At 38.0% G+C, this 26,786-nt stretch overlaps 2 protein-coding genes across 5 annotated transcripts in view; both read right to left on the bottom strand.

The window, feature by feature from the left end:
• The window catches only part of Jakmip2 (janus kinase and microtubule interacting protein 2), a 177,059-nt gene extending 173,205 nt beyond the window's left edge, over positions 1 to 3,854 (bottom strand). For 3 of the 4 annotated variants that reach the window (XM_070036332.1, XM_070036331.1, XM_070036334.1), the window contains exon 1: positions 3,530 to 3,763. The gene's annotated coding sequence lies outside the window, so the exon portion shown is untranslated. Of the gene's footprint in view, positions 1 to 3,529 lie in introns of all 4 variants that reach the window. The other variant, XM_070036333.1, reaches the window with a different exon arrangement.
• Positions 3,855 to 19,123: 15,269 nt separating this feature from the next.
• The window catches only part of Spink1 (serine peptidase inhibitor Kazal type 1), a 30,859-nt gene continuing 23,196 nt past the window's right edge, over positions 19,124 to 26,786 (bottom strand). The window contains exon 4 of the mRNA XM_070036337.1: positions 19,124 to 19,172. Coding sequence (XP_069892438.1) covers positions 19,139 to 19,172 — 34 coding nt within the window. The 3' untranslated portion in view covers positions 19,124 to 19,138. The remainder of the gene's footprint in view (positions 19,173 to 26,786) is intronic.

Below are 26,786 nucleotides of genomic sequence, written 5' to 3' on the forward strand. Positions count from 1 at the left end.
ATTTGGTCATATGACCTGAGGTTCAGCCTCTCATATCCAACCTACCAAACACAAACTTGGACAAATCTAATCTCCCTGAAACTCTCTCACTTATATTTTTAAAGAATGTACTAATAACTACTGACATGAGAAAACTTATAAGAATATAAAATGAGAAACAAAGAATAAAAAATTATTATAAAAGATTATACTATTATTGGGTATATTGACAACACTAATTATAATGACTTTGTGTCTTCATTAACTTTTTTCACATGCATATATCTTATATCCTCCAAGGAAATTCTATGTTGCTAGCATATGCAAATTCTGCTAATCATGTAAGAGCTTTACAAATAGTTGTTAGTCAATTGATTAATTCCTCCTGTTTGAAAATGCAGTTTCAGTTGATAACATAATAGCGGGATGTATCAACAAGAGGAGTCTAATTGACTTTTCAGAGAAACAACTAAGTATAAATTGAGTGTATTTATTTCAACTAAAGCTGATGGTTGAATTATTTCTGTTGAAACATTCATGGTAAATTTGGATTTATTTTAAGCTCCTACCTTAGGAAACAAAAATTCAACTCTTTATGATTCAGTGGGAAATAACTTTGCTTTCTAAATATTTTCTATGCCACACTGAAGGAGACTTTCAAAATGAACATAAAGTTCAAATATGTTCTGAGGCCAGCTGAAGAACAAGGAAACATCCTATCACAAAGCAACATAAATAATGTGTTTTAATTAAAACAAATTTTGCTAAATGTTTACATACAGTTAAATTTTGACTTTAATATTCCAACAAAAAAGCATTTCCAGTGTGGCAAAAGGTAATTAATACCTTTTATGCAAACAACACAATTAAATAACACATTTGAAGAATAATTTTCATATATTCTTCATATAGTCCATTTTCTCTGAAATCAACTTGGTAGCTTCTAAATCATTGTGTATCTAGACTCCACTAAGTACCACATTACAGTTTTCGAAATTAATCATGCAGTAGGGAGTAATTTTAATGTAGTTTGACATTATATTCCATAAAGTTGTGGAGAAACAAGGACTCATGAACTCATGTATCTTGGCAGGATTCCGTACAACCAATCAGTTCTGTTCAAAATATTCAGATTCTATCATTTAGAAGCCCATTTCAAAATGGAGTCTTGATGTTACAGGTCTAGAGGTTTGTGGATGTTAAACAACTGATGTATATTTTTAAAGCATAGTTTGCTCTGGGGAAGACCAGAGTCCTGGAGAAGGGATGTAAAAATTATCTAGGTCATACTTTTGAAGGTTTGGATGACAGAAGAGTATGCTGCCTTATGTGGTGGTCCTGTGACTCTCATAATTATCATGCAGAACTGCAGAAATACACTTTGTATTTCTAATATTCTCTCATCCTAATGAAGTGCAAGTCTACTGACATAGTCTAGGTTCCAACAACACAGTAATGAGTAATCACTATGTAAACTCAGCAGCTTATCTGAAAACCAATGAATGTCTTCTCTCAATTTCTTTACTCCAAATGAAATAATTCTACTTTCTTTATCTTTCCAAACAGAATCAACCACTATCTAGATCTTAACTTTGTAAAGTTCACTGTCTGATGTTTTAATTTAGTAAATCACAGTTATAAACAAATTCAGGACATAATATGTTATAAAAAATTTTGATGTGACATACAAGCCCGATACTTCTTCCTCGTCCTACTTTCTACAGTTGTTACAATTAGACACAGGGCAGCATGAGCCCACAGAGTTGTGACTCCATATAATTCATGACATGCCACAGCCAGCTTAAGTTAAGTCACTATGGATCCCTTCAATCTATAAAACAAATCAATTATGCACTGGGAAATAAAACTACAAACCAGAGACACATAAAAATTATAAATGAGGGTGGAATGTTTAAAATTGAATACAAGATAAAAATATAAAAACACTTAAGTGGCAAAAAGTATTTGCCCCAACAATAGTGTCATTGGAGAAGAAATGGATGGATAGAATTAGTGTATATGATAAATGGGCTATTCATGAAACACTTTTACCTACAAGGATTTTTCTAGATTTAATTCAATAAAATTCCATACCCTAGGTGGCATGCTGCTCTTGTCAGGAATCTTTAGTATCCTGAGCTACCTTAGACACCTAGCATCCAGAGAGAAAAAGTCAAATAGATCCTGGTAAGCATTTATAAATTATAATTGCTCCCATTTCACCTATGAACCACACAATCTCCAGTTAAGCTTCACACACTCCCCTGTCATTGAATGAGCAGGCTAATTTGGAAATAGCCAGCCTAGGATACTTAAGAACATCTAAAATTTTCCAAAACAATCCTACTTTCCTATCGAATTACTTACAGAAGCAGACCCAGAACACATTTGACAGAAGTATAAAATGGTGCCTGGATACTAAAGGAATGAACAGCCCAAACAGCACTATCAAATAAAATTAAGGTATCTCACCTTCCAGTTCAGCTGTGCTGCCTGGAACCAGCGGGACAAACAGGAGAAGGTTGGGGTTGGAATTGCAAGAGAAACTGATACATTTGGGAAAATAATGGATACAAAATAATACCAAAAGCCACCTCCCTTTCCCATCCTCATAAATACAGGGTTTGCTAGAAAAGCCCCAAGAAACCCTATGGGGGGGGGGGAAGAGTCCAGCTATGATTTGCATTTAGCATTATAATACACATCACATAATAGACGTAATTGTTCCTAATTTGCTACAATGAAACTAAGGGACAATAACAGAAATAAATCTCACATTAATCCAAACGCAGCCAGTGAATAATAAAACAATCCAGAAGCATAGTTTCAAAAATATGCAATCACTTCAAGCATGCAAGGACATTTATAGCCCATAAAAATGACAGCAAAACAAAACATACTCTGCATATAAATATTTCATAAGTGCAATATTCATGCTAGGTGATGTGTGTATACATATATATATTATGCATACTCATGAGACATATTTGTGTATGCTCATGGCCAAATCTAGGTATAAAAAGGAAACTCGAAATCTGCCGAATTGTTTCTCACCAGGAGTGTTTTAGAGTATGAAATAGAATACTAAATTCTGGGACCACTCTAGCGATGAAGAAAGCAAGCAAAACTACCTTATAATTAGGCCATGAAGGTTGAGACACCAAATGTATTTTTGAGGAAGGCCCAACCCCGTAATGTGAGTGCTGCAAATGAAATGATGCTTTTAACAACTCCTTTTTTCCTGCTGTTAGCGGCTTTTCCACCCCCTGATTTCGTTGCTAAGCTTGGAGGCAAGAAATCTAGTGGTTCAGTCTGTACTCAGAGCCAATTTGCGATAAAAATCAGGCACCATTTTTTTTTTTAATACGAGTGGATGCCTTCTTACTTCTCTCTTCCTAGCAAGCTCCGTCTGCCCTCCATCCTCATCTCTGTCTCCCCTCTTAGTCTGCGAGACTGGAGTCATTGTTCAACACCAGGCCGCGAAGGTATACACACAAATCATTTAATAACCAGCTAAACCATGAAGGGAACGCAACGCTGCTCTACTCACCGTGCTGACACCCGGAGAAGCTGTGGGAAGGAGGGAGAGATACAAACTGAATCCATTTTCCTTGCGCCCAAGTCGGATGCTGCCTCCGAAGCCAACATCAGCAGCGGCTGCTGGGATTTTTTTTTTCTTTTCCCTCCCTCTCTGGTTGGCAACGGTGTGAACAGGAACCACCCTTCCAGCAACACTAGATTACCAGCAGCAGAGGCGGCAACAGCAGCAGCATCATTCGGGCCTCCTCCCTCTTGGAGGATGGGGTGAGCTCAGAAGCAGCCAGGAACTTGCAGCAGACACCTCCCCTGGCTCCTCCCCTCCCTCCCCCACCCCCACAGCCCCACCCCTGCTGCGGTAGATGCGGAGAGCCTAGCAGCTGCTGGTTGTCATGACAATGACCAATCATAAGCAGCAGGCGAAGGGGGAGGGGAGGGGAGTACAGCAAGCAGCCGGGGCTAAAGGAGAGAGCAGTGGAGCTGTTGCCCTCGGAGATGCTCTTGATCTCTCCTAGCCTGGACTCCAGATCTTTAGAGAGAAGAGAGGGTGATAAGGCACGGGGGAAAAAAAACAAGCATTAAAAACTGCAATGGGAATCTAGAGGGGAGCTAACAAAGTAGCTTGGCTCCTTATGTTTGTGTTTTCTATATTTTTCAAAGTATATTCAATTTGCAATCAGAAGGCACATATATATATATATATATATATATATATATATATATATATAAAACAACTGTGGAGAACACCACATTGTGTGATAAGAAATCACAATGGCTCCAGATTTGTTTGTCCTTGGCAGCATCTTTTGCTCATTGCCATTCAAGGTTGTCCTGTACTTCGCAATGGATGGACTGAGTCGGCTTAATTCCTTTGCACAGTTCGGTTCCTGACTCGTTCTCTCGTGGGCTCTTTGCTCGCACTGCTTTTCCAGCTACTTTCTGAAGAGAGCAGTTTTCTGAGAAAAAGGAAATTGGAATAGATGAACCAGAAATGTCTTTAAATAACAAAGCCTCTTAGTAGCACCAGTTAGTGGACAGTTCCTAAGTTATTTGGTTTTTTGTTTTGTTTTGTTTTTGATTTTTTTGTGTGTGGTTGTGTGTGTGTGTGTGTGTGTGTGTGTGTGTGTGTGTGTGTATCAAACTTCTAGAGTGGTCAGTTTTCTGCTGGCAGTTTCAAGATATTTTTGAAGATGTCCTCTTAGAGGGGGGTGGTAAGTAGGAAAAAGGGAACTGGAATTGACAAGGATGAGTTCTACTTGTGTCCTGTTACTAACTGTAAATTATAGATAACACTAGTAATTTTCTTACATAATAGTTGTGATGATGATGATGGCCACTCTGGGTTTCCTAAACTTTTACAATTAAGAACATTGTAAGTCATGAATTTATGAAATAAATTTTCCATACATCTATGGCAAATAAACAGTAGAGTCACAATTGAAACCAACACTAGACGTGTATGTGTGTGTGTGTGTGTGTGTGTGTGTGTGTTTTGTTTGTTATTTTGCTCAAAGCTGGTGCTCTACCACTTGAGCCTCAGCTTCACTCAGTTTTTTGTTGGTTAATTGGAGCTAAGAGTCTCACAGGCTTTTCTGTACAGGTTGGCTTCAACTCATGATCCTCAGATCTCAGTCTCCTGAATAGCTAGGATTACAGGCATGTGCCACCAGTGCTGGTTAGACACTAGACTTTTTTCCTCTAGCTAATTGCCATTCTGTCATTTGTCCACAATGGGAAGATGGTCCTTATTCTTACTCCACAATCATTTATGGGATCAAATGTGATGAACACACATTTTAAAGTCTGTTAGCCTAGGCCACGTTTCTGGTGCCAGTACTTACTACGGGTATTTTGGGGGACAGTTTAATTAACTTCTTTAGGCTAAGTTTCTTTATATATAACTTGAAAATGATCACAGATACTTCATGAAACATTGTGAGAAAAATGGGAGGCTATACGTAAACATTAGCACAATGTGTAATGCATACACAGTCGGCGTTCAGTACACATTGGCTATACTCATTTGTTACTGATTCATAAGTAATTGATATGGAAAGATGATAGTTTTGTTCATCTTGCATAGGGTTGTTCTTGGTGCCAAAGTCTTATTCTGACAAAACGAAATTGAAGGCGAATAACTGGTGAAGGAAAGGACTGAAAACCTCCTCAGTACTTGCTACTTGAGCTCCTTTCTAAGGGAAAACCCACATCACTTCTGACCTTGCAAGTAGTCATCCATTGCCTTCTGCCAGAGCCCTGCAGCCATACAGAGCCCAAACAAACTCCCATGTCACAACCACATAAGCATTCTTGAGCATCTAAAGAATAGCTTGTGATCAATGTGAGCCAAGAAGGAAACTACTGGCCTTAAAAGCTCTTACATGCAGGCTGAGGTGACAGTTACACTCTCCATTGGCCTTGGGACAGAGCATTTTACCTTCAACACAAAAATGTAGTAGAACTGTTTGGAGTCAGCGATTCTGACTTCGCCACCTCCGTTCTACACAAACAGGAGTGAATTATAGGAGGGAAGAGTTTTGCATTCCCTGTTTGAACAATTCCACCAACTATTTCAATACTACCCTCCCCTTGAATTTTGTCTTACACATGCACCATTGTTATCAAATAAATTTTCTTACAATACTGGTTTTAATTATTTATGATTTGCTTAAATTATTTGATATTTATTCATTTTAGGTGTGTATCTCTAAGAACCTACATAAAAAGGGAAAGGTTAAAGAGATTGTCCTTACAGAATAAAACTGAAAGCCAAATCATTTTTATAAGTGAAGATTTCACTTCAAAAATTATTTGTTTTAACTATACTTAAAATAATTTTGATGAAGATAAGAAAATTTAAAATTTGGCTACTTTTATCATCCCCCAACCATACTTCATTTTTCATATAGTGTTTATGCCTATATATAATTAATATAGCATGAAAAAATGTAAATATATACAACTATATACTCTGTACTCTCTATACACTATATACCCTATTGTATACTCTTACTATATTTAACACATCATGTAATGCTGACAACATGACATTTGTTAATTTGTTCTTTTATGTTTCTCACAAGTAGAATATAAGCTATAAAGGAAGGGATGTGTGTTTGTGTGTGTGTGTTTATTTGTGATAAGTTTCTGAGCCAATGAGGTATGCAGTAAATATTTGCTGATGAACAAACAAGTAAATAAATGAGTAACTTTCAGTATTGAATAAAACTACCTAAATTACTGTGTTATTATTTGTCCTTACATATTTGATTCTTGTCTTAATTGTAAACTAAGACAATTTTACTAATTATGAGCATGCATACTATCTACACAGACTTCAAATTAGAGTGTATTAAAATTAGAGTGTATACTCAAAATCACCTAGCATGTCCTCAGTGGTCTGATTTCTTCATCTAAGTTTATTGTTCAATAAAACTAATAATGACCAGGCTGTCCACCTCTCCTTAGACCTTTCTAGTTTTGACTTCAGAATCACATGAGAAGGCTGAACAACTTCAGTGTATGAATCTTGGCTCTAAAGTAGAATTAAAATCTCAGAAGTTTCCACAGCATAATGGGTGAACACTGTGAATTGTGGACTTTTGAGACAGACTCCCTGAATTTAATCAAGACTTTTCACTTTGTCTTCTAAGTGACCCTGGTCTGCCTGCTTCCTTCCTTTGTGCCTCAGTTTCTTCATCCATATGGCATCATAGCAGGATTATAAACCACTGGATTGTGTTGATTGGCGATCAAGTGGAATCACATTTGTCTTGTTGAGAAATGATAAACAATATTAATTAATATCATGAATTTAGTTTCATTTATGTATGTGTTAGAACACTCAGATCACTTGGGGCTATTCTAAAAATATGCTGTAAACAGGAGACCAGCTGTCAGCAGACTAGGAGGAACTATGAATGTGTTTCTCTCCATGATAGGCAAATGCCCTTCCCAGAAAGGGGGCAGAAAGCTGGGCAGTTCCGCCTTTCTGCTGTGATTTAGATATGTATCTTCCTGAAAGGTCTATGCATAAAAATGATTGATCCTTCACAAGCTGGGCCCAAAATCATAGATCCCATGGTTCCCCTTATTTGCAATAGCTAGAACATGTGTAGGACAAGTAGAAAAGGTCAAAAACTATGTACATATGACCATATAAGATGATGTTAAGTGGAAGTGGTGCTGTGGCTCAAGCAATAGAGTGCTTGCCTTGAGCTGAAGAGCGCAAGGACAGCGCCCAAACCCAGAGTTCAAGTCCCACGACCGACCAAAAAAAAAAGATTATGTTAAGGGAAATGAACCCCAAGAGAGGGACACAATTTTTTTTTTCTTGCTATTGTTTCTAACGCATTTATAATGTACCAACTGATATTTTTTGTTTCTTTATATGTTCCTCCCCCGTGGTATAACACCTGTTTTCCTTGTATTTGATGTTGGTGCCCAGCATCTTGTATATACATTTCTCTAATTTGGGGAGGGGTAAGGAAAAAACAAAATGCTTAAATAGGAATACAAGTAGACCCATTGTAACAATGAGATGTACAAGACACTATGTTGAAAACAAGTTTTATTTTTTTTTAAATTTAATTTTATTTTATTTGTGAACATACTGTACAGAGGAGTTACAATTACATGGGCAGGATAATGTGTACATTTCTTACCAAGCATTGCAGCCTCCTCCTTTGTTTACCCTTCACATCCCTTCCCAGCCTCCCCCCTCCCCCCCAATCCCAATCCTTCTCCTTCCCCCCCTTCCCCTCCCCCCGCCCCCCGCACCAACGTTGTAAAGCTCGTTTTGGACATGACAACTTGTACTTCTCATTGTTGCAACAGGTCCACCTGTATCCTTAAACAACTGGTTTTTCCCCATCTCCTCCACAAGTTATACTGACATCAAATATAGTGAAAGCAGGGGTTATACTGTGGGGGAGGGACATACAAAGCAACAAAGAGATAATCTTATAAATGCATTAGAAACACATGCATGAAAGAAAAAAACACTAAAATACATATCTAAGGGTTCATTTTCCTGACATCACATTATCTGACCTTTTCCGCTTGACTCATACATATACTAGATATTACAAATAAGGGAAACCATGGGACCTATGTTTCTTTGGGCCTGGCTTACTTCACTTAATATAATTTTGAAAACGAGTTTTATAAGTTTGGTGTTTGGGGGGTATAGTTGTGGAGGTGGGAGGGAAGGGATAGTAGGGGAAAAACAAAGGAGGGGTAACAATGCTCGATAGGAAATGTACTCATTACCTTTCTCATGTAACTGTAACCCCTCTGTACTGTATTTTCACCATAAAAAATGTGCAAAATATACAAGAAAAAGATTGATTCTGTGGATAGGAGTCCTGGGAGTATTGGATCCTTTTTAATTTTTTTTCCTTTTTAATTTTACTGTTAAGGTGATGTACAGAGGGTTACAGTTACAATAGTCAGCTGATGAGTACATTTCTTTTTGAACAATGTCACCTCTTCTTTTAATACTCAGTATTAGTAGTCTTTGGCCCCTGGAAATGTGTGCAGTTTCTTCCTCTCCCCCTCTTCCTCTCCCATTTTATTGTAAGCACTTTGATTTCAGAAATGTTTATTCTTTATTGACCCACTCATCTAGCAAGTATTTACTGCTAGTTCCTACTGTGTGTTGGTATTACCAGGGATGTAGTTATGAATCAGATCATAGGAGCACTCCCTTTATGAGGCTGACAATCTAAAAAGACAAAAGAGATTACCTAAGTATTTTATAGGTAAGTAAATTCTGTTGAGGGCTAGAGCAGAGAAATACAAGAAGCTCCAGGAGTAGGAAAAGGGATGACATAAGCCACTCTACAGTCTCTAGAAGATATTATTGGAAGGACTGTGGCATGAGGAGAAAGGGAAGAAAGTACGTGCTGGTTCTTAAATGGAGAAGATTGTGACATGCCACCCCATTTTCATTTGACCCTCGTAACTAGCACATATCACCTACACATTATGTGTCACATGCATGTTTGTTGAAAGCTTTTCTTTCTCCATTTTCCAACACACACATACTACACACACACTTCTTTCCTCTGTTTCTCATGCTAATGTATTTGGAGGATTAAGATTAACAATAGCTAGTGGTCGGAGAATATTGTGAGGATGCAAAAGACATGATGAGAAGTCAAAGAATAAGCAGAAGAAATAAGAATAAATAGAATAAATGATATGAGGCTCTCACAGTGACCACTGCTCCATTACAGGTTTGCTAAGATTTATGTGATAATACAAGCATTTGGTCTGATTGTAAGTAGTTTTTATACCCCTTTCCAGTGCTGGAAAGTTATAGAATATTCAGTGGCTGACACCACATTGGCTTAAGTTACCAGTAACTCAGGGACACGAAGAAATTTGAACAGTTTTGTTTCATTGGCAGTTTCTGGCCATCGTGTAGCCAGAAAGTTTACAAAAAAAAAGAGAAGTTAATTACAGCATACATTCAAGCTTTGTTTTAACTTTGTTACAGTATTCATTTTTAGTTATCTGTGGAAAGCATCATACTTTTAATAAATTTGCATTGCCTAGAGACTCAAAAGTCTCACTAGACGTGAGACTGGGAGCCATGAAGTTGAAAAGCACATGCATCGCACATGAAGGAAACAGAAACTGTTTTGCCTACATGGAGTTTAGACTGGCAGATCACACAGCCAAAGTGCAACAATAAGCATTGCTACTATATTAAAGTAGCAGCAAATTTTCCTAAGTGCCATGAAGCATTGAAAGATATGATGGCATGAATAAGGACTGAGAAGTGGAAATTGTCCAGAGGTGGGATATTTAAACTGAGACATTAAGGAAAAACCTGGCAGGATGGCAAGTTCTGTAGGGACCCAACTTATGCAGCACCTTGTAGCCCACTATGAGGCAATTGGAGCTTTTAAAACGTAAGGACGATCCACTGAAGAGCCATTGGCATAAGGCATTATGGTAAATTACTTGGTCGTAGGTGAAAGACACAGTATGGCACCATCTTTTAATCTGCAGATCATAATCATTAGATTAGAATGGTAGTAGTGGATACGTTGAAAATAAGACTGTTTCAAGTATTCTATTTTGTGGTGACATTATTGAGGATTTGTTAATGGGTTACATCCCATTAAGAATTACTTCTAAGTAAACAGTTAATGTCTTCTTTTAGGAGAGTGTAACACCAAGATTTCATTTCAACCTTTTATAGTGAGGAAAGAAAATTCTCTGAGTTCTGGATTGGGGAAAATGTGTAGAAACTTGAGGGAGTTCTGAGCATTCAATCTGTAAGATCTTTTCTGAGGATCAGGGTTCAAAGCCAGTCTGGGTAGAAAAGTCTGTGAGACTTTTATCTAATGAGCCACCAAAAAAGCCAGAAGTCAATCTATGGCTCAATTGCTAGTACCCTAGTCTTGAGTGAAAATGCTAACAATATCTAAGCCCTGAATTCAAGCCACAGTAACAGCACACACATATTAAAAAAGAAAGTCATGGGATGGGAAGGTGGCTCAATGGTACAGTGCTTGCCTTGCATGCATGAGGCCCTGGGTTCAATTCCTCAGCACCACATAAGCAGAAAAAGCCAGAAGTCGTGTTATGGCTCAAAGTGGTAGAGCGCTAGCCTTGAGCTGAAGAGCTGAGGGACAGCACCCAGGCCTAGAGTTCAAGCCCCACAACCGACAGAAAGAAAGAAAGAAAGAAAGAAAGAAAGAAAGAAAGAAAGAAAGAAAGAAAGAAAGAAAGAAAGAAAGAAAGAAAGAAAGAAAGAAGAAAGGAAGGAAGGAAGGAAGGAAGGAAGGAAGGAAGGAAGGAAGGAAGGAAGGAAGGAAGGAAGGAAGGAAGGAAGTCACCTTTGCTTATTGAAATGGATTCTTAAATGGAATTTGTAAGGACCTAGTGAATGCCTGGCTGGAAAAAGAGTCTCCTTGAATTACATATGTGATATTACAACTGAATCCCTTTGAACCTTTTTGACAATTTCAGTCTTTTCAGTTCCCCAAGGTTTTGAATAATTTTCTCCAAACGTTCTCCCTTGATGTGCTCAAATGATGTCTTCGGTCTCTTATCAAACAACTGTGCACTCATTTTCTTCTGAAAGACACGGCATGTGCAGGCAGGGAACAGGCACAGCAAAGGGTTTTAGAAAGTGGAGCTCACCGATTCCATGCTCCCTCTCACATGTTTATGAGTCAGCTTTCTTTAAATATTTACCTCCTGTATTTGCTTTTCCTTTCTATTTGATTTGTTTCTTACACTTGATCTGAAGTGTGAAATTGGGAGGCTAGAACTTGCTAACACTTCCATGTTGGAAAAATATAAAATAACGAGTTGGAATTTTGTGATTTTTTTTCTTTAATTTTCACCATCCAAAAAAAAAAACCAACTCTAAACAAAACCAAAATCAGACAAACCAAGAAAATGCTTTAAACAATATGTGGCCACTGGCCTCCTGCTTTCTCCTGGGACCCTCCTTAAATATGCTCCCAGCCCTAGCTACTGCTAAAAGCTGAAAGCTTTGAATGGGATGTCAAAACTGGGAGGCAAGAGGGCTTGATTTTGAATAAGGATAATAGAAGAAACGCAGGGCCATCTCAGAAGAGGGAGTTAAACCTCAGCAAAGCAGTTTTCCTCATTTTAGTTCTTTCAAACTTCTTCCTTTACACTGATCCCAAATCCTTCCATTTCTTTGTATCCATTTCTATTTCTAATAAATGTCTCAATATTTAATAAAACTCCAATCTGTCTATCAAATAAAACTAAAAAACTCTTAACCCTTGCTGAAGTATAATTTTCAAAAGCAATAAAGTCAGGGCCCTCAGGCAAATGTAAAATGAACACACTGATGATATTATTTAACTACATCTTAAAATCAGGGCAAAGAGTATTTGAGAAGCTCCATGTATATATATATATATATATATATATATATATATATATATATATATATATATATATATGTTAGTTAAGTAACATGTAAATGATAGGACCTGCAAATGGGAGGTTTACTTATGCACTTTCTTGACCCTTCCATTTTGAGATCAAATGTTATGTATAATTTTGACCTTTATGTGCATATAACTAAGCCTGTGATCAACTTTCATTGGTCACAAAACTTAGTTCTTCATCACCTTAATCAAGAGGTAATATGCAATCTATTTTCTTTCTGAGAGAGACCTCATACTAGATGTTAAAGGCGATGATCTGATACTGAAAACAGAGAAAGGAAACTTTATACCTTTGAACCCAGCTTTCCTTTGTCATGTCAGACTGTTTTAACCTTACCTAACTGAGTCACATTCTACCCAAAGTTAAATGCTGGTTTTTATTTGCTTCTTTTTACTGGTACTGGGACTTAAAGTCTGGATCTCTCCATCATTCAGCTTGCTTGCTCATAGAGAGTGCTCTACAACTTGAACCTCGTCTTAACTTGGATTTTGGTTGGTTATTTAGCGATGGATTGTCAAGATCTATTTCTGCCTTTGCTACCTCCCAACTAAGATCCTCCAGGTCTCAGCCTCCATGTAGTTAAGTCTGCAAGCACCTGCAATATTGGGATGCTTCTTTTACCTCTATCCTCATTTCACATAATATCATTCTGCTTTACTGCTGCATTTATGACAGAGGGGTGACCAACTGAAAATAGAGGTCAATAAAAAGGAGGGATGTGCACAGTTTCTGGGTGGGCTGGGGTATTGATCGCTCCATCCTGTGCTGGTCAATTTTGGGTGTCAGTTGTGTTGCTCTGTGTTCAACAGGAAGGTCCATATTTCTGAACATATCCTCATATTGTCACCCCACTAATCCAACCATTCCCAAGGTGGGAGAATTGCTTTCACCTCACTAAAAGAGCTTTATATAGAGGGAGGAAAACTTCCTCCTTCCTAAGAACATAAGACAGAGGTTGGAGTAAATTCTCTTCATCTTTAAAGAGAATTCCAACCACTCCTGCTTGTCAAGAATCAAGGGCTTTGGTGACCAAGGTTTAGCTGTTAACCACAATGGCACAGAGAATGTGAGGGCTCTAGCAGGGCGAAGGAAGACAGAGCAGATCATGCAGAAGGTGCATCTAGAAGCAAGATGTTCTGCATGTCTATGACACTAATGCTGGGCAGATTCTGAAATGCAGATGCCAACAACTGCTGCATGGATCCTCAGGCTCTTGTAACAGGCCTGTTGGAGAAGTTTTAGAGAAATATGGAAGCATACGATGCAAAAGAACACTAGGAAATGAATTCATCAGGAATGTGGCCTTTGCAGCAGAGTCTTGAATTATTTTCACATTCCTTGCTCAATGTTCCAGCTTACCTAACAGACAGATACTGTCTGAGAATGGTACTGGGGTTTGAACCCAGACCCTGGGTATTGTTTCTTAGCTTTTTTTGCTCAAGGCTGGTACTCTACCACTTGTGCCACAGCTCCTCTTCCAGTTTTTTAGTTAATTGGTGATAACAGTCTCAGATTGTTCTGCCTGAGCTGGTTTCAGACATCCAACCTCACATCTCAGCCTCCTGAGTAGCTAGAATTACAGACTTGAGCCACTAACAATGGGCTTCCTTATCATTTTTATAACTATTCATGCTTCACTGCTTCCACAGCAGAGTGTGCAATGTGATAGAAAACACATGTTCTCTCACTGGTACGATATGCTTATGACCAAATTTGCTATCAATTTCACACTGTGTGCGTGTGGGGGAGGAGGCCTTGAACTCAGGGCCTGGGTGTTATCCCTGAGCTTTTTGTCTCAAGGTTAATGCTCTACCTCTTGAGTCACAACCCCATTTTCAGGCATTTGGAAGGAAAGTAGAGATAAGAGTTTTACAGACTTACCTGCCTGGGCTGACTTTGAATTGTGAGCCTCAGATGTCAGCCTCCTGAGTAGCTAGAATTACAGGCTTAAACCACCAGTGCCCAGTTTTAATCTCACTCTTGTCCTCAGGTTAAAGAATCTTTTTTGAAGGCACATGAAAAAGAGGGTGCTTTGTGCTTCTCAGGATTCTTTTTATTAGTCTGCAGGTAACTGTCAGAGGCTTCCATGGCTCTGGGATTAGGAGTTCATTTCCCTTCTGCTTAACAGAAGTTCAGACTCTGAGGAGCTTGCCTCTCTAGAACCCCCTTCAAGTGAAAACTCCTCTTACATAGCCTGACTCTATGGAATCACTATTCTCCAAAGAAGTGTGGCTGTGATTGTGGATGATGTGAAGAACTGCTGTATGCCACAAGGACCCATTAGGGGTTACTTATACTTCCCTCCTCCAAGAATGCTGAGATTCCTACATTGCAATACACAAAACTGAGCCAAACCCAAAGCATCAAGTGTTTGGTCTTCAGTATGGAAGCAGAAAATCAGTGGTAGAATTCAAGACTGTTGTGTTATTAGGCTATGCTCTTGTTTTCTGAAGGTCCACATAAGTAATAATTCCATGAGTAATAAGCTTCACCTCCCCTTTTTATATGTTACTCTAGATGAAGTTTTCAAGGTCATTACCTCAGAAGCAAATTAGCCTGGGTGAGAGAAATGTCACTTCCTTTTTTCATTTAGAAATAGTTTACTTCCCAAGCCTATCATTTTGTCTATGGTCTTTGAACAATTAGTCACCCAGAAAGGAGACAGAGGTCACATTATTTCATGACTATTTTTCTTACATTTCCAAAAAGCTAAATTTTTTTTGAACATGGAATAGTTTTTAAATATGAGAAAAAAGTATGTGGTATATGAAGATATGTGGTATATTGAGCTTCATACAAACTCCTTCAAATTGAGAATAGACTTTTATTTTTTTTTCAAGGCTGGCACTTTACCACTTGAATTGCAGCTCCATTTCTGGCTTTTTGCTGATTAATTGGACGTAACAATCTTACTTCCTGCTTAGGCTAGCTTTGAACTGCAGTCCTTAGATCTCAGCCTCCTTAGTAGGTAGGATTACAGGCATGAGCTACCAGTGCTTATATTTTTATTCTTTCTTTTGATGCTCGAAAACTAGTGACAATTCATATTAAATAATTATTGAAATTAACATCCATTGTGCATCAGGGAAAACTGAATTTCTAATATTTTATCCATTTTTATAATCATTTGGCTCCAAGGCATGAAGAAGTCCAGAGCAAAGAAAAAAAATGCTTGCATCATGTAGTTTACAACTATCCTAGAATTTTCAGGAAAATGGCCTGAATCTGCACTTACACAAAGAGTATATGGAAACAACAGATTTGTTTCATGTACCTTCTGTAAAAAGCAGCTTCATGGTTCAAAACTAGTATGGGATCTTGGTCTTGGAAATAATATTGTATGCTTTATTGTAGCTACAATTGTATAAATTAGATTGACAAAAGCCTGGCTTTCAAAAAAAGATACAAAGACCACCATCTCTTTTAAAGGAAAGTTACACCTGTGATTGATTGAAAAATACCATTGGCAAAGGACGTAGCTAGAAAGATCAATAGAAAGCCCACAGATTAGGAGAAGATCTTCACTAGCCATACAATGGACAAGGGCCTCATGTCTAAAATATACTTAGAAGTCAAAAAATTAAATCCCCCCAAAACAAACCCTCAAAGAAACAATTAACAAGTGGTCTCAAGTCTTAAAAAGAGACTTTTCTGAAGAGGAAATAAGAATGGCCAATAAACACATGAAGAAATGCTCAATTTCTCTAGCCATAAAAGAAATGCAAGCAAAACAACATTGAGATTCCAACTCACCCCAGTTAGAATGGCTAAAATAAAAAATCTAATAACAACAGATGCTGGAGGGGTATGGCCAAAAGGGAACCCTACTGCATTGTTGGTGGGAGTGTAAACTTGTTCAACCACTCTGGAAAGCAGTATGGAGGTTCCTCCAAAGGCTACACATAGAGCTCTCCTATGACCCAGCAATCCCACGTTGGGGCATTTATCCAAATGACCACAAACAAGATCATACTAAAGCTACCAGCACAACTATGTTTATCACAGCATCATTCACCATAGCTAAGATATGGAATCAACCCAGATGTCCCTCAATAGATGAATGGATCAAGAAAATGTGATATATATATATACATATATATACATATATACATATATATGTATATATATAATATATGAATTCTATGCTTCCATCAGAAAGAATGACACTGCCCTATTTGTAAAGAAATGGAAGGACTTGGAAAAAATCATATTAAGTGAAATAAGCCAGACCCAAAGAAACATAGGTTCCCATGGGATTCCCTTATTTGCAATAAATAGTATAGGTCTAGGATAATCTTAGAAGATGAGCAGAATAGCTCAATAGCTACATATATATGACCATATAAGATGATACTAAGTGAAATGAACTTGAAGACATGGATACAAGAGGTTTTTATTTGTTGCTGTTGTTTTTAATGTAGTATGTGATTTATTGTTTCTTTTGTGTGTTCTTCCCCCAATAGTATATCCCCTGTTGTCACTGTATTTGATTTTGATACCTTGGTATTATATATATATATATATATATATATATATATATATATATATATGTTTATCTGAATTAGGGAAGGGAAAGGGAACAAGAGAATGGTGAGACAAAGGACAAGAGGGAACCAAGGCAACAGCAATATTCACAAGACAATATGTTGAAATGATCTTCACAACTTGTGGGGAGGCTGGAGAGGAGGAAAAGTGGGAGAAAAATGAGGGAAGGGGTAACAAGTTTGACAAGAAATGTACTTATTACCTTACTTATGTAACCGTAGCCCCTGTGTATATCACCTTGACAATAAAAAAAAGAAAAATACCACTGGATTTTAGATTAGACCCTGAGACATTAAGCAAGTAAACAAAGAAAACCCAACTTGTTAGAAAGGACATTAGTTATAAAAACAACAACATGGTAGCATTTGACTAAGATATACTTATTAGATCGATATTAATTGCATCATTTTGATAATTAAACCTTTTTTGAAATGTAGTACCATTAATTTAAAAAATGCATTCCAAAACATTTAGGGTATACACCATAATACTAGTAATTTCCCCACCAATGTTTTTTGTTCCCCCTTTATTCTATCTCTTTCTTCTGTACATCTCCTTTCTTCTTCTTGGTCTTCTGTTTTCTTCTCTTTCTTCTCTTCCTTTGCTCCTCCTCATACTTCCTCTTTTCCTATTTTTCTTTGTTTTGTCATCATATTAGTATTTATATGTGCCTTTACCCAGAGACAGAGAAACCGGTTAACACTGGGAGAATAACTGGGTGAAGAATATGAGTCTTTGTCATTTTTTGCAAGTTTTAAATTAACACAGGCAGATTTAACAGCACTTCTGAATCTATAACTTTTATAACTATCCCTCATTTTTCATTCCTCTTTCTTTCATCCATAAGATACATAATAAGAGAATGCAAAGCTTTAACAGGCAGAATCTTTGTTTTATCTCAGATTCTCACTGTCCAGAGCTTCCTGTTTATTTTGCTATCCTGCCTAGAGAATTATAGAAGCCCCTGAGCAGGGAAATAGGAGCTATTACTTTTGAAAAGTCCTTAGTTACCGAAGAAGATTCCGCCTACTTTATATACTTTCTATTTAGCAGAAAACAGAATTTAATCTTCTTTACAAAGCAAAACTTGGGTGGGGCAGGGGACTAATCCAGGAGGAATTAATTCCTAGACTTTCTTGGACAATCTGAAAATGAATCTCAGTGTCCCACATGGTATAATATATCTGGCCATAGTTTGTACATGTTTTGTACTTCTCTTATTGTGCATCAATATCCTAGTCTCTCTTTTCTCTTCTCCAATGTGCTCCTGTAAGCCATCCCATTGTTTTAGGACACCAAGCTAGAGGTTAGTGGGAGTGGATGCCAGCTCTAGGAAATTCTGATGATGATGAAAACACATTCACTTGTTCTTGAGCCAGCCCTTCAGAGCTCAACTCTCTCTTTCTCTTTTTCCATTCATTATTTCATTATTGTCGAAAAGTCATCTGAAAAAGACTGAGAATTTCCTATCATGGCGATTAGACTTGTGTGAGCTACTGTAGTCTGGCTGAGGCGAAAGGTTCCCTTTCTCTCTTTTACAAATATCTGTCTAGGAGAAGCTTTATGACCAGAATTTAGGATTTGACATAAGGGACAGTAGACTTAACATCCTGTATGTTTCTTTATAAACTACTGGCCTTTTATACTTTGTGCTAGAGCTGTTCAAAAGTTAGAATTTGGTATTTTTCTGGGTCAAATTTCCTGCTCCTTTTCTATCCTGGCTATATAGAGAAAGCATGAAAAGGAGAGGAGGTATTAATTAGATCCACTCAAGAGACAGGTGCTACAATTAATTCAAGAGAATTTAAAATACTTTACCATCTATTAAGCCGTTGAAAGAAAAGGAGACACAATAAGAAGAATAACGATCTCTTGAACACTGGGTCAACAAAGAATTTGGAATTACTGAAACTTAGAATCTTGGAGGACAGGGCATAAAATGGGAATTCAAGCTTGTTGCCAATGTTACTGCCTGTGAGTCCAGAAGATCCGAAGCCCAGCTGATGAGAACTCTGGCTGGCTGGTGGGGTTGTTTCTGAAGGGAGAGGATGATCCCCATCTCACAAGGGATGGAAAAACTGCAATGTATACCATCTTCTATTATAAGAAGGAATTGTTCATGCCCAGGTCAAAACATGTTGCTGAATGATGTTTGCAGGAGCCTTAAGTAGAAAAAAGACAAATGAGAAAGAACAAGTTATGTTCTCAATCTGGCTAGCTGCCAGGCAGTGCTAAGGTTGGCTTTTTTGTTGTTGTTAGTGGTGGTCATGGGGCTTGATTTCAAGGACTTGGTACTGTCCTTGAACTCTTTTGCTGAAGGTTAACCCTCTACCACTTTGATCCATGGAGCTACTTCCAGTTTTCTGATAGTTAATTGGAGATGATAGTCTCATGGGACTTTCCTGCCTTGGCTTGCTCTGAACTATGATGCTTAGATCTCAGCCTCCTGAGTAGGTAGGATTACTGGTGTGAGCCACCAGTACTCTGCAAGGGTTTGCATTTTTTTAATCCCATTATCAAAATCAGAGTGTTAAAGAGTGGATTTGTAGTTAAGGGACAATGTTATATCATCCTAAGTCTTTCAGAGCCCTCCAGGAGTCACTTCATAACTTACATTGCAGTAAGAGATTCATCCATGAGTGATGAAAATTCCTAGGGTCATTTTCTTAAAAGAAATAAGTTACATATTTTTTTTCTTACTCTTTGAAATTTCCCTAAAATCCTTAGAAAGCTTTATAGCAACACTAGTATTAAGATCTGCTACTAGGGATCAAATATTATGATCTATAACGTCAAGAAAATAAAAATTTCATTTCTCAAGTTCATTAGATGTAAGATCCATTGCAGGTGGAATATTTCCCATTCCCAAGACATAATTAGATCTCTATGAATTTCACCCTCAGAATGAGTAGTTATACTTTTAAATAGGTTTTGTCTTCTAAAAGAATATCAGCCAGGCGTTGGTAGCTCACAACTGTAATCCTAAGTACTTAGGAGGCTGAGATCTGAGGATCACAGTTCAAAGACAGCCCAGGCAAGAAAGCCTGTGAGTCTCTTATCTCCAATAAACCACTCAGAAAACCAGAAGTGGCGCTGTGGTTCAAGTGGTAGAGCACTAGCCTTGAGCTGAAGAGCTGAGGGACAGCACCCAGGCCCAGAGTTCAAGTCCCACAGCTGACAAAAAAAAAAAAAGAATATCATTAATTTGTAGACAAGTGAATTGTATGGTATACTGCCTTTTTAGACCTGGATATTGGAGATAATCTTTTTCAGCTACAGTTTAGGATCAGACTACTTACTCAGAATTTGGGAAACTACTATATTTCATCTTTTGTTATGTTTTTTTCTTTTCTTTTTTTTTTCAAAATTTCTTTAGCATTGATGTCTACAGATAACAGGAAAGAAAGACAGGATTCCAAACTACAACTATGTCCTTATTCCTTGATCTTCCAGTGTACTTGGCATTCATGATCAATGACACTGGAATTCAGCCATAAACATTAAGAAAGGAGCTTTTTCCTGAGACATTCCTAAGCCTGTCAATTCTGCCTTGGAGGGGGTCTTCAAGAGCTAGTTCTTAGCATGAGAGACTAGTCTATGAATAATGCATGCCCAAGTTTTCTATTGCCCCATTTAAGGAAGAAAATTATCATGTCAGAGTGTGAGCCTCGCACACCATCATTACAGTTGCCTTTGCCAAATTTTCTCTCAGGCTCCAACTTGCATGTGTTGGCAGCCATAATAAATCAGAGTCCCCTAAATTAAACAAAGACATTTAAGCACTATGTAATTCTACCCCTTTCCTTTAGGGTGATCATATCTAATATTATTGACTACCTTAACCATCTGCATTATAGGGAATTTATTTCCTTTCAGAGGAAATGAGGATGCAGTTGTATATACTAAACTGTTCTGCATTTACCAAGAGGGCTTTGTTCAGAATCAAGTACTGCACCATCACGAACCAGAGAGAGAAAAAAATGACATTTTCATCTCCCAGAGTTCCCTAGACATTACTAGCTCTATGACAGAGGACACATGTAGGGATTAGAAAATATCAGTTAAGGTTTCATAGAGCCTTTTCCTACTGTATAGAGATGTCTAAGCAAAATCTCTATGGTCCAGTAAAATAAACACAATGATCATTTTGCATCTGTACACATGTGAACCATCTGGCTTCACTGTCCCTCTTTGCCACCTCAACTACTGGGCATTCCTGGTGGGTCAAGACCCAGGTGGTCAGCAAATCAATTCAAGTAGAGTGTGAGGAATGCAGCTTCCTGTGCACATTTCCCGTTCTCCTTTGGCTCTGAGTCTCAGCAGAGATGGAGTCATAGAGAACTAGTGCAGAAGACCAGATTTCATTTCAGACATCTTGCTATGCCACTCCTGTCTCTTCGTTGTAACAGAGAGATGATGTAAATAGGACTAGGAAAATTAGTATGTCATAAGCTTTCTTTAGCGGCCCTAAGCAATGTGTAAATACAGTCTTTGGGACCCAAGAACTCTACTAAGAAATCAAGGTTGGTTGGGGAATTGAGTCCAATTGAATAACTATTTCGGTGCCCCTCTGGACATTTTCTTAGGAACAGAGCTTCTTCAATGAACAGATTCAATATTTATTTATTTATTTATTATAAAGATACTGTACAGAGGGGTTACAGTTACATGAGAAGGTAATGAATCCATTTCCTATCAAGCATTGTTACCCCCTCCTTTGTTTTTTCCATACCATCCCTTTCCTCCCCACCTCCCCAACTCCTTCTTCTCCCCTCCAAAGTTGTAAAGTTCATTTTCAACATAGTGTCTTGTACATCTCATTGTTACAATGGATCATCCTGTATCCTTATTTCAGCATTTTGTTATTCTTGCTATTCTTTTTAATGTACTGATAATGCACTATGTGATTTTTTTTGTTTCTTTATATACTCTTCCTCCATGGCATAACTCCTGTTGTCACTGTTTTTGATTCCAGTGTCCTGCATCTTGTAAGGAATGGATCTTATAGTTCATTTCTCCCCCCCCCCCATTAATTTAGGGAGAGAAATTTTGACAAACAATTGATAGATAAAACAAAACAAACTATACACACCTAAAATTCAATCTGGGTCACCGTAATCAATTGTAGCTATTATTTATCTCCCCTGTTAATCACAGCCATTACAAAAAAAAAAAAAAACTACTAGCAGCATACTCTGTAGTTGAGACCAGGGGATGAAGCACTCATGGGTAAGTGTCCTGCCAGTCTTCCAGATTGTAACTGCAAGCAGTCTTCTGAGGTAAAGCAAATACCCCTTTAAAAGAAACTATCTTTTATAGACTTCCTGAATCAAAGATAGTCCCCGTACCTGACTTTAAAATGTATTTACATTGCCTTTTCTTTTGCTCTACCTCTCTTAGAAAACAATCATCTATGATTGAACCCAGACATTTATATCACTTAATTTAACATGGACAAGCCTTATGACAGGACTCAGGACCTTAGAAAGAGGCTGAGCAAAGCATGTGAGGTCTCTTATTACCCTTCCACTTTCCCACCATGTTAGGACACAAGCAATAAGGTGCCACTTCAGAATGAGAAATGGGTGAGGGTCACTGGACCCTAATTGCCGCGGACCGGGTTCTGTCGGAACGACTGAGGACACCTAGGGGAGGAACCTGGAATAGGATGGGAAGATGGCAAACAGACAACTCACACACATTAGTAGTGGATGCTGAGTGCTGAGTGCGATTTAATGCAGAGGATAACAAACTTTTATAGCAAAAAGTCTCCATAAGAAAGGGCAAAAGGTTACACAATCTTGCTACAGGGCTTCATTCTTGGATGGTCACCAGCTGGTCCCCTGAAAGGGCAAAAGTTTACACAATCTTGCTGCAGGGCTTCATTCTTGGGTGGTCACCAGCTGGTCGCCTGAAAGGCATTTGTTTCCGGCTTATCTCTAAGAAATATAATGGGTTTCGACGTTTGTCACCATCTAACCATTACCTTATTTCTATAGAGGCCTTAATTGTCCCATAAGATCTTTCCTGTTCCTTCTTTAATAGTAAGGTCACGGAGGCCTAGATCTAGCAAGTCTCTTAGTAAATGAAAGAGAGTAACAGGAAGTTCTTTCTCCTAAGTAGTTATCTCAGCAATTGCCATACATTCTTTCTGTTCTAGCCGTGCCTAGAGCTTCTTGCAACTCTCTTACAATTCCTTCTGCTGAAGTGACTTCGTGAAACCCCCAATACTTTTATATTTACTTATGGCTTGTCTACTAGCCTCCATAAGAGGGGCTTCCAGGGTAGCACTTAACTCTGGTGAGTTAGTCATATTTTTAAGACACTCATCAGATATTGGAGTCGTCAACACTCTTAAGAAAGAACTTTGAACAAGGGAACGTTGACAATGAGTAAGTACAATGAACAGCAGAAACAGTAAAAGATTAATAGGCACTCTTATGAGGAGAAGAAAGACAGAAACACATCTTTCCCAGGGGTTTGCCAGCCTTTTTCCAGGAGTAGGCCTCTTAGAAGCCCTATTCTCCGAAGTAGACTTTGGTGAAGTCCCCAAACTTGGAGATAGGTTTCTGTAAAGCCCCATTCTCTGAGGTAGACTTTGGTGAAGTCCCAAAACTCAGAGATAGGTCTCTGAAGCCCCTATCTTAGGTCTGATAGATGGTTTCCCATGCTAAGCAGACTCCACTGGAGTCGGCGTGGCACCTAATCACCTCTATAACCATGTAAAATAAATTCCTACTGTTTATAAGTTACCGTGTCTGGGATATTTTGTTATACCAGCACAAATTGTCAAGATTCTTAATTCAAAGCAAATAACTCAAGCGAAAGCTAGGACAGGTGGGAAATGAAACATCCATTTTGTCTTTTACTTTGCAGGTCCTATTCTGTAATTAGAATGCTTATGAGGTTCTGAATGGCCTAGGTGTTATCTTTTTTTTTTTTTTTTTTTTTTGTCGGTCGTGGGGCTTGAACTCTGGGCCTGGGCGCTGTCCCTCAGCTCTTCAGCTCAAGGCGAACGCTCTACCACTTGAGCTACAGCACCACTTCCTTGGGTGTTATCTTAATGCACACTTGACTCAGTAACAATCTTCATTGTTGACTAATTTTATGAGGTAATTATCCCTTCTCTGTTTCCAGTACTGAGATTTGAACTCAAGGCTTAGCTAGGTGTTTGCTCATCTTTCTTGCTCAGTTGTTGCTCTCCCATCTAAATCATGCCTTCAGTCTCCTCTTTTGCTAGTTATTTTTGAAAGGAATCTAGAGGACTTTTCTGCCTGGACTGGGTTTGAAACACAATGTTTTGAATCTAACCTCCTGCTAAATTAGCTAGAATTACAGATGTGATCCCATGAAGTGACTGGTTTTAAAGAAAGCCCGGTCTAAGTGGTGCTGTGGCTCAAGTGGTAGAGCACTCACCTTGAGCTGAAGAGCTCAGAGACAGTGCCCAAGCCCAGAGTGTGAGCCCCACAACTGACAAAAAAAAGGAAAGAAAGCCTGGTCCAAATGCTCTGTAGAACTTATTCTTCTATAGGAGGGACTTTGAAAACAACCACACTGTGAATGTTCCATCCTTTCACAAATCTCCTTGCTCTGACACTAGTGGGATTTTTCTGTTAGTCTGTGCTGAAAGGAAAATAACCGAAGTGTGTTGCAATTTAAAAAAATTAGTTTGTTCTTTGGAATGAAAAGGAGATCTCATATTTAGAATGGGAATTCCCAAAATGACGGTGAAAGCAAGACTCTATTCAAAGTAAACAGAGCATACCAAAGGAGCAAAACCTAAGGCCAGGTTTCTGGTAGGATGCCAGTTATTCAGTGTCACACAGAAAATGTTATGCAAACCTTCACAAGTTGCTAGTTGTAATCTCCCAGTTTTGTTTATAGTCTTATCACAGGCCCAAGGTTCAATACTTCTAATAAAAGAAAAATCCTCATATGTTTCAAATACATGACCCTCTCTAGTATAAGCACTGCAAATTACTAATTTTGTGTTTATTTAATATCTTTGGGAATGTCAGTTTTTAAAACTGGGTTTAGTTGCAACCTAATACTGACACCAAAATAGAAGAGGCTTTCTAAACAAATGCCTCTTATTCGACTCCAATAATTTTCTTTTTCTCCATATACAGAGAAATAGTAACACAGAATGCTAACTTCTTTGGTTAACATATGGTCAAGTCAAAACTTTGGCTCATTAATCATTCTCTCCTGTAGTTCTGAGTGAACCAATGTACAATTTTTGTCTTAAGAGAAGTAACTCCAGTCCAGTTTTACAGAAACATCAATACAAAAAAAATACATTCTATGTACAAAAGAAGGACATGTAAGAAGAAAATCAGTTGATCACAAATGTACAAGCTTCCTATCTGCTGCCCTTGGACAACAGACAGAAATGTTGAGAAACCATAAGGATACATATAGAAAGAAGAGATTGAGAAAGTGGTTTAAGTGCGTGCTTTTCTGGAATTAGGCAGAAAAGATTAGAGAGCTTAGAGGAAATGAGGCAAGAAAATGTTAAGAACAGCCTTGACCTTCAGATGGATATGATCTTAACCCAGACCATTCTCGCCTAATGCTTCATAAATTTTTACTCTGTGCTTTAACTTTTTACCTGCCAGATTGAACTCAATACCTGACACTGGAGCTCTTCTTTATTGTAAGCCTAGAATAATCTCTTCTACTTCAGGAAGAGTATTTGATACCTTATCCACCTGAAGGTAATTACAAATGATTACCTTAGCCATTCTTACCCAACACCTGTCATGTGGAGTGGTCATGGTATAGAAATTTAAAATACATACCCAATGACTCTTTATTTACCTAGGAGAATTTAAACAGCCAATGATTTGGTGAGTATCCAAGGTTAGAAATTCGAGGATGGGGAAGATCAAGCCAGGTATTCATAATGCCCACCCCTGTGTTTTCTTTTCCAGAATAAAAAGTGGTCCACAAAATTCCCTTAATATGAGTTTTCTTACATAGCAGCTTGATGGGCTGGTGTCAGAGCCATGGTAAGCATCATAAAGAATATCAGATTCCCCTATCTAGGTTTTCTAGTTTCCAAGAGACACTTTGTCTATGATATGTCAATGTTAAACATCACAGTGGAGAAGGTAGAGTTACCTGTTGCTGTTAGGTAAATTTATTTTTTCTAGGTAAGTTTACTATTATCTCCGCTATAGTTTAGATATCAATATCTCCCTAAAAAGGTTGAAGACAGTAACCTAAGCTATGGACAAATACAGTGCTGGGTTCATAATGGAATGGATTATGGGAGGTAGTAGAGATTAGAAAGCAGGATCTGATGGGAATAAATGCATTGCAGGGGATTTGCTTTTAAAGAGTATGTTTTATACATAACTCTTTATCTCTTTTTTTCTGACGATAACTTGCTCTGATTGCTATGCTTTTTCTCCTTGTACAGTGGTCTCTTCTTTCATCCTACTGGGTTCAGAATTTTATCTATTGTAAAGGAAAAAACCGAATACTTATCAAGAGATGCTCAGGACCTATCCTGCACTTGTAGTCAGTAGTAATTCCACAGAGGAGGCTGAAGGAGCATAAGATCCAAGTCTTGTTTGTCCTTAATGTCAAAATACTCCCTATTAGTGTAAAGCCAAGGGTAGGGAATCACTAGGTGACAAGAAAACCTTGTTGGCATTTTTCTCCCTGTCTTCCATTGCCCTGGCCTGTCTCACAGACCAATCATATTCTTTACGTTTTCATCCTTTTACTCTTTCCTTTAAAGGATTCTGATTCAGTAGAGAAAAGGAATG

Source organism: Dipodomys merriami, unplaced genomic scaffold (assembly GCF_024711535.1).
Source record: "Dipodomys merriami isolate MVZ:Mamm:240054 unplaced genomic scaffold, mDipMer1.0.p SCAF_27, whole genome shotgun sequence".
Taxonomy (NCBI): domain Eukaryota; kingdom Metazoa; phylum Chordata; class Mammalia; order Rodentia; family Heteromyidae; genus Dipodomys; species Dipodomys merriami.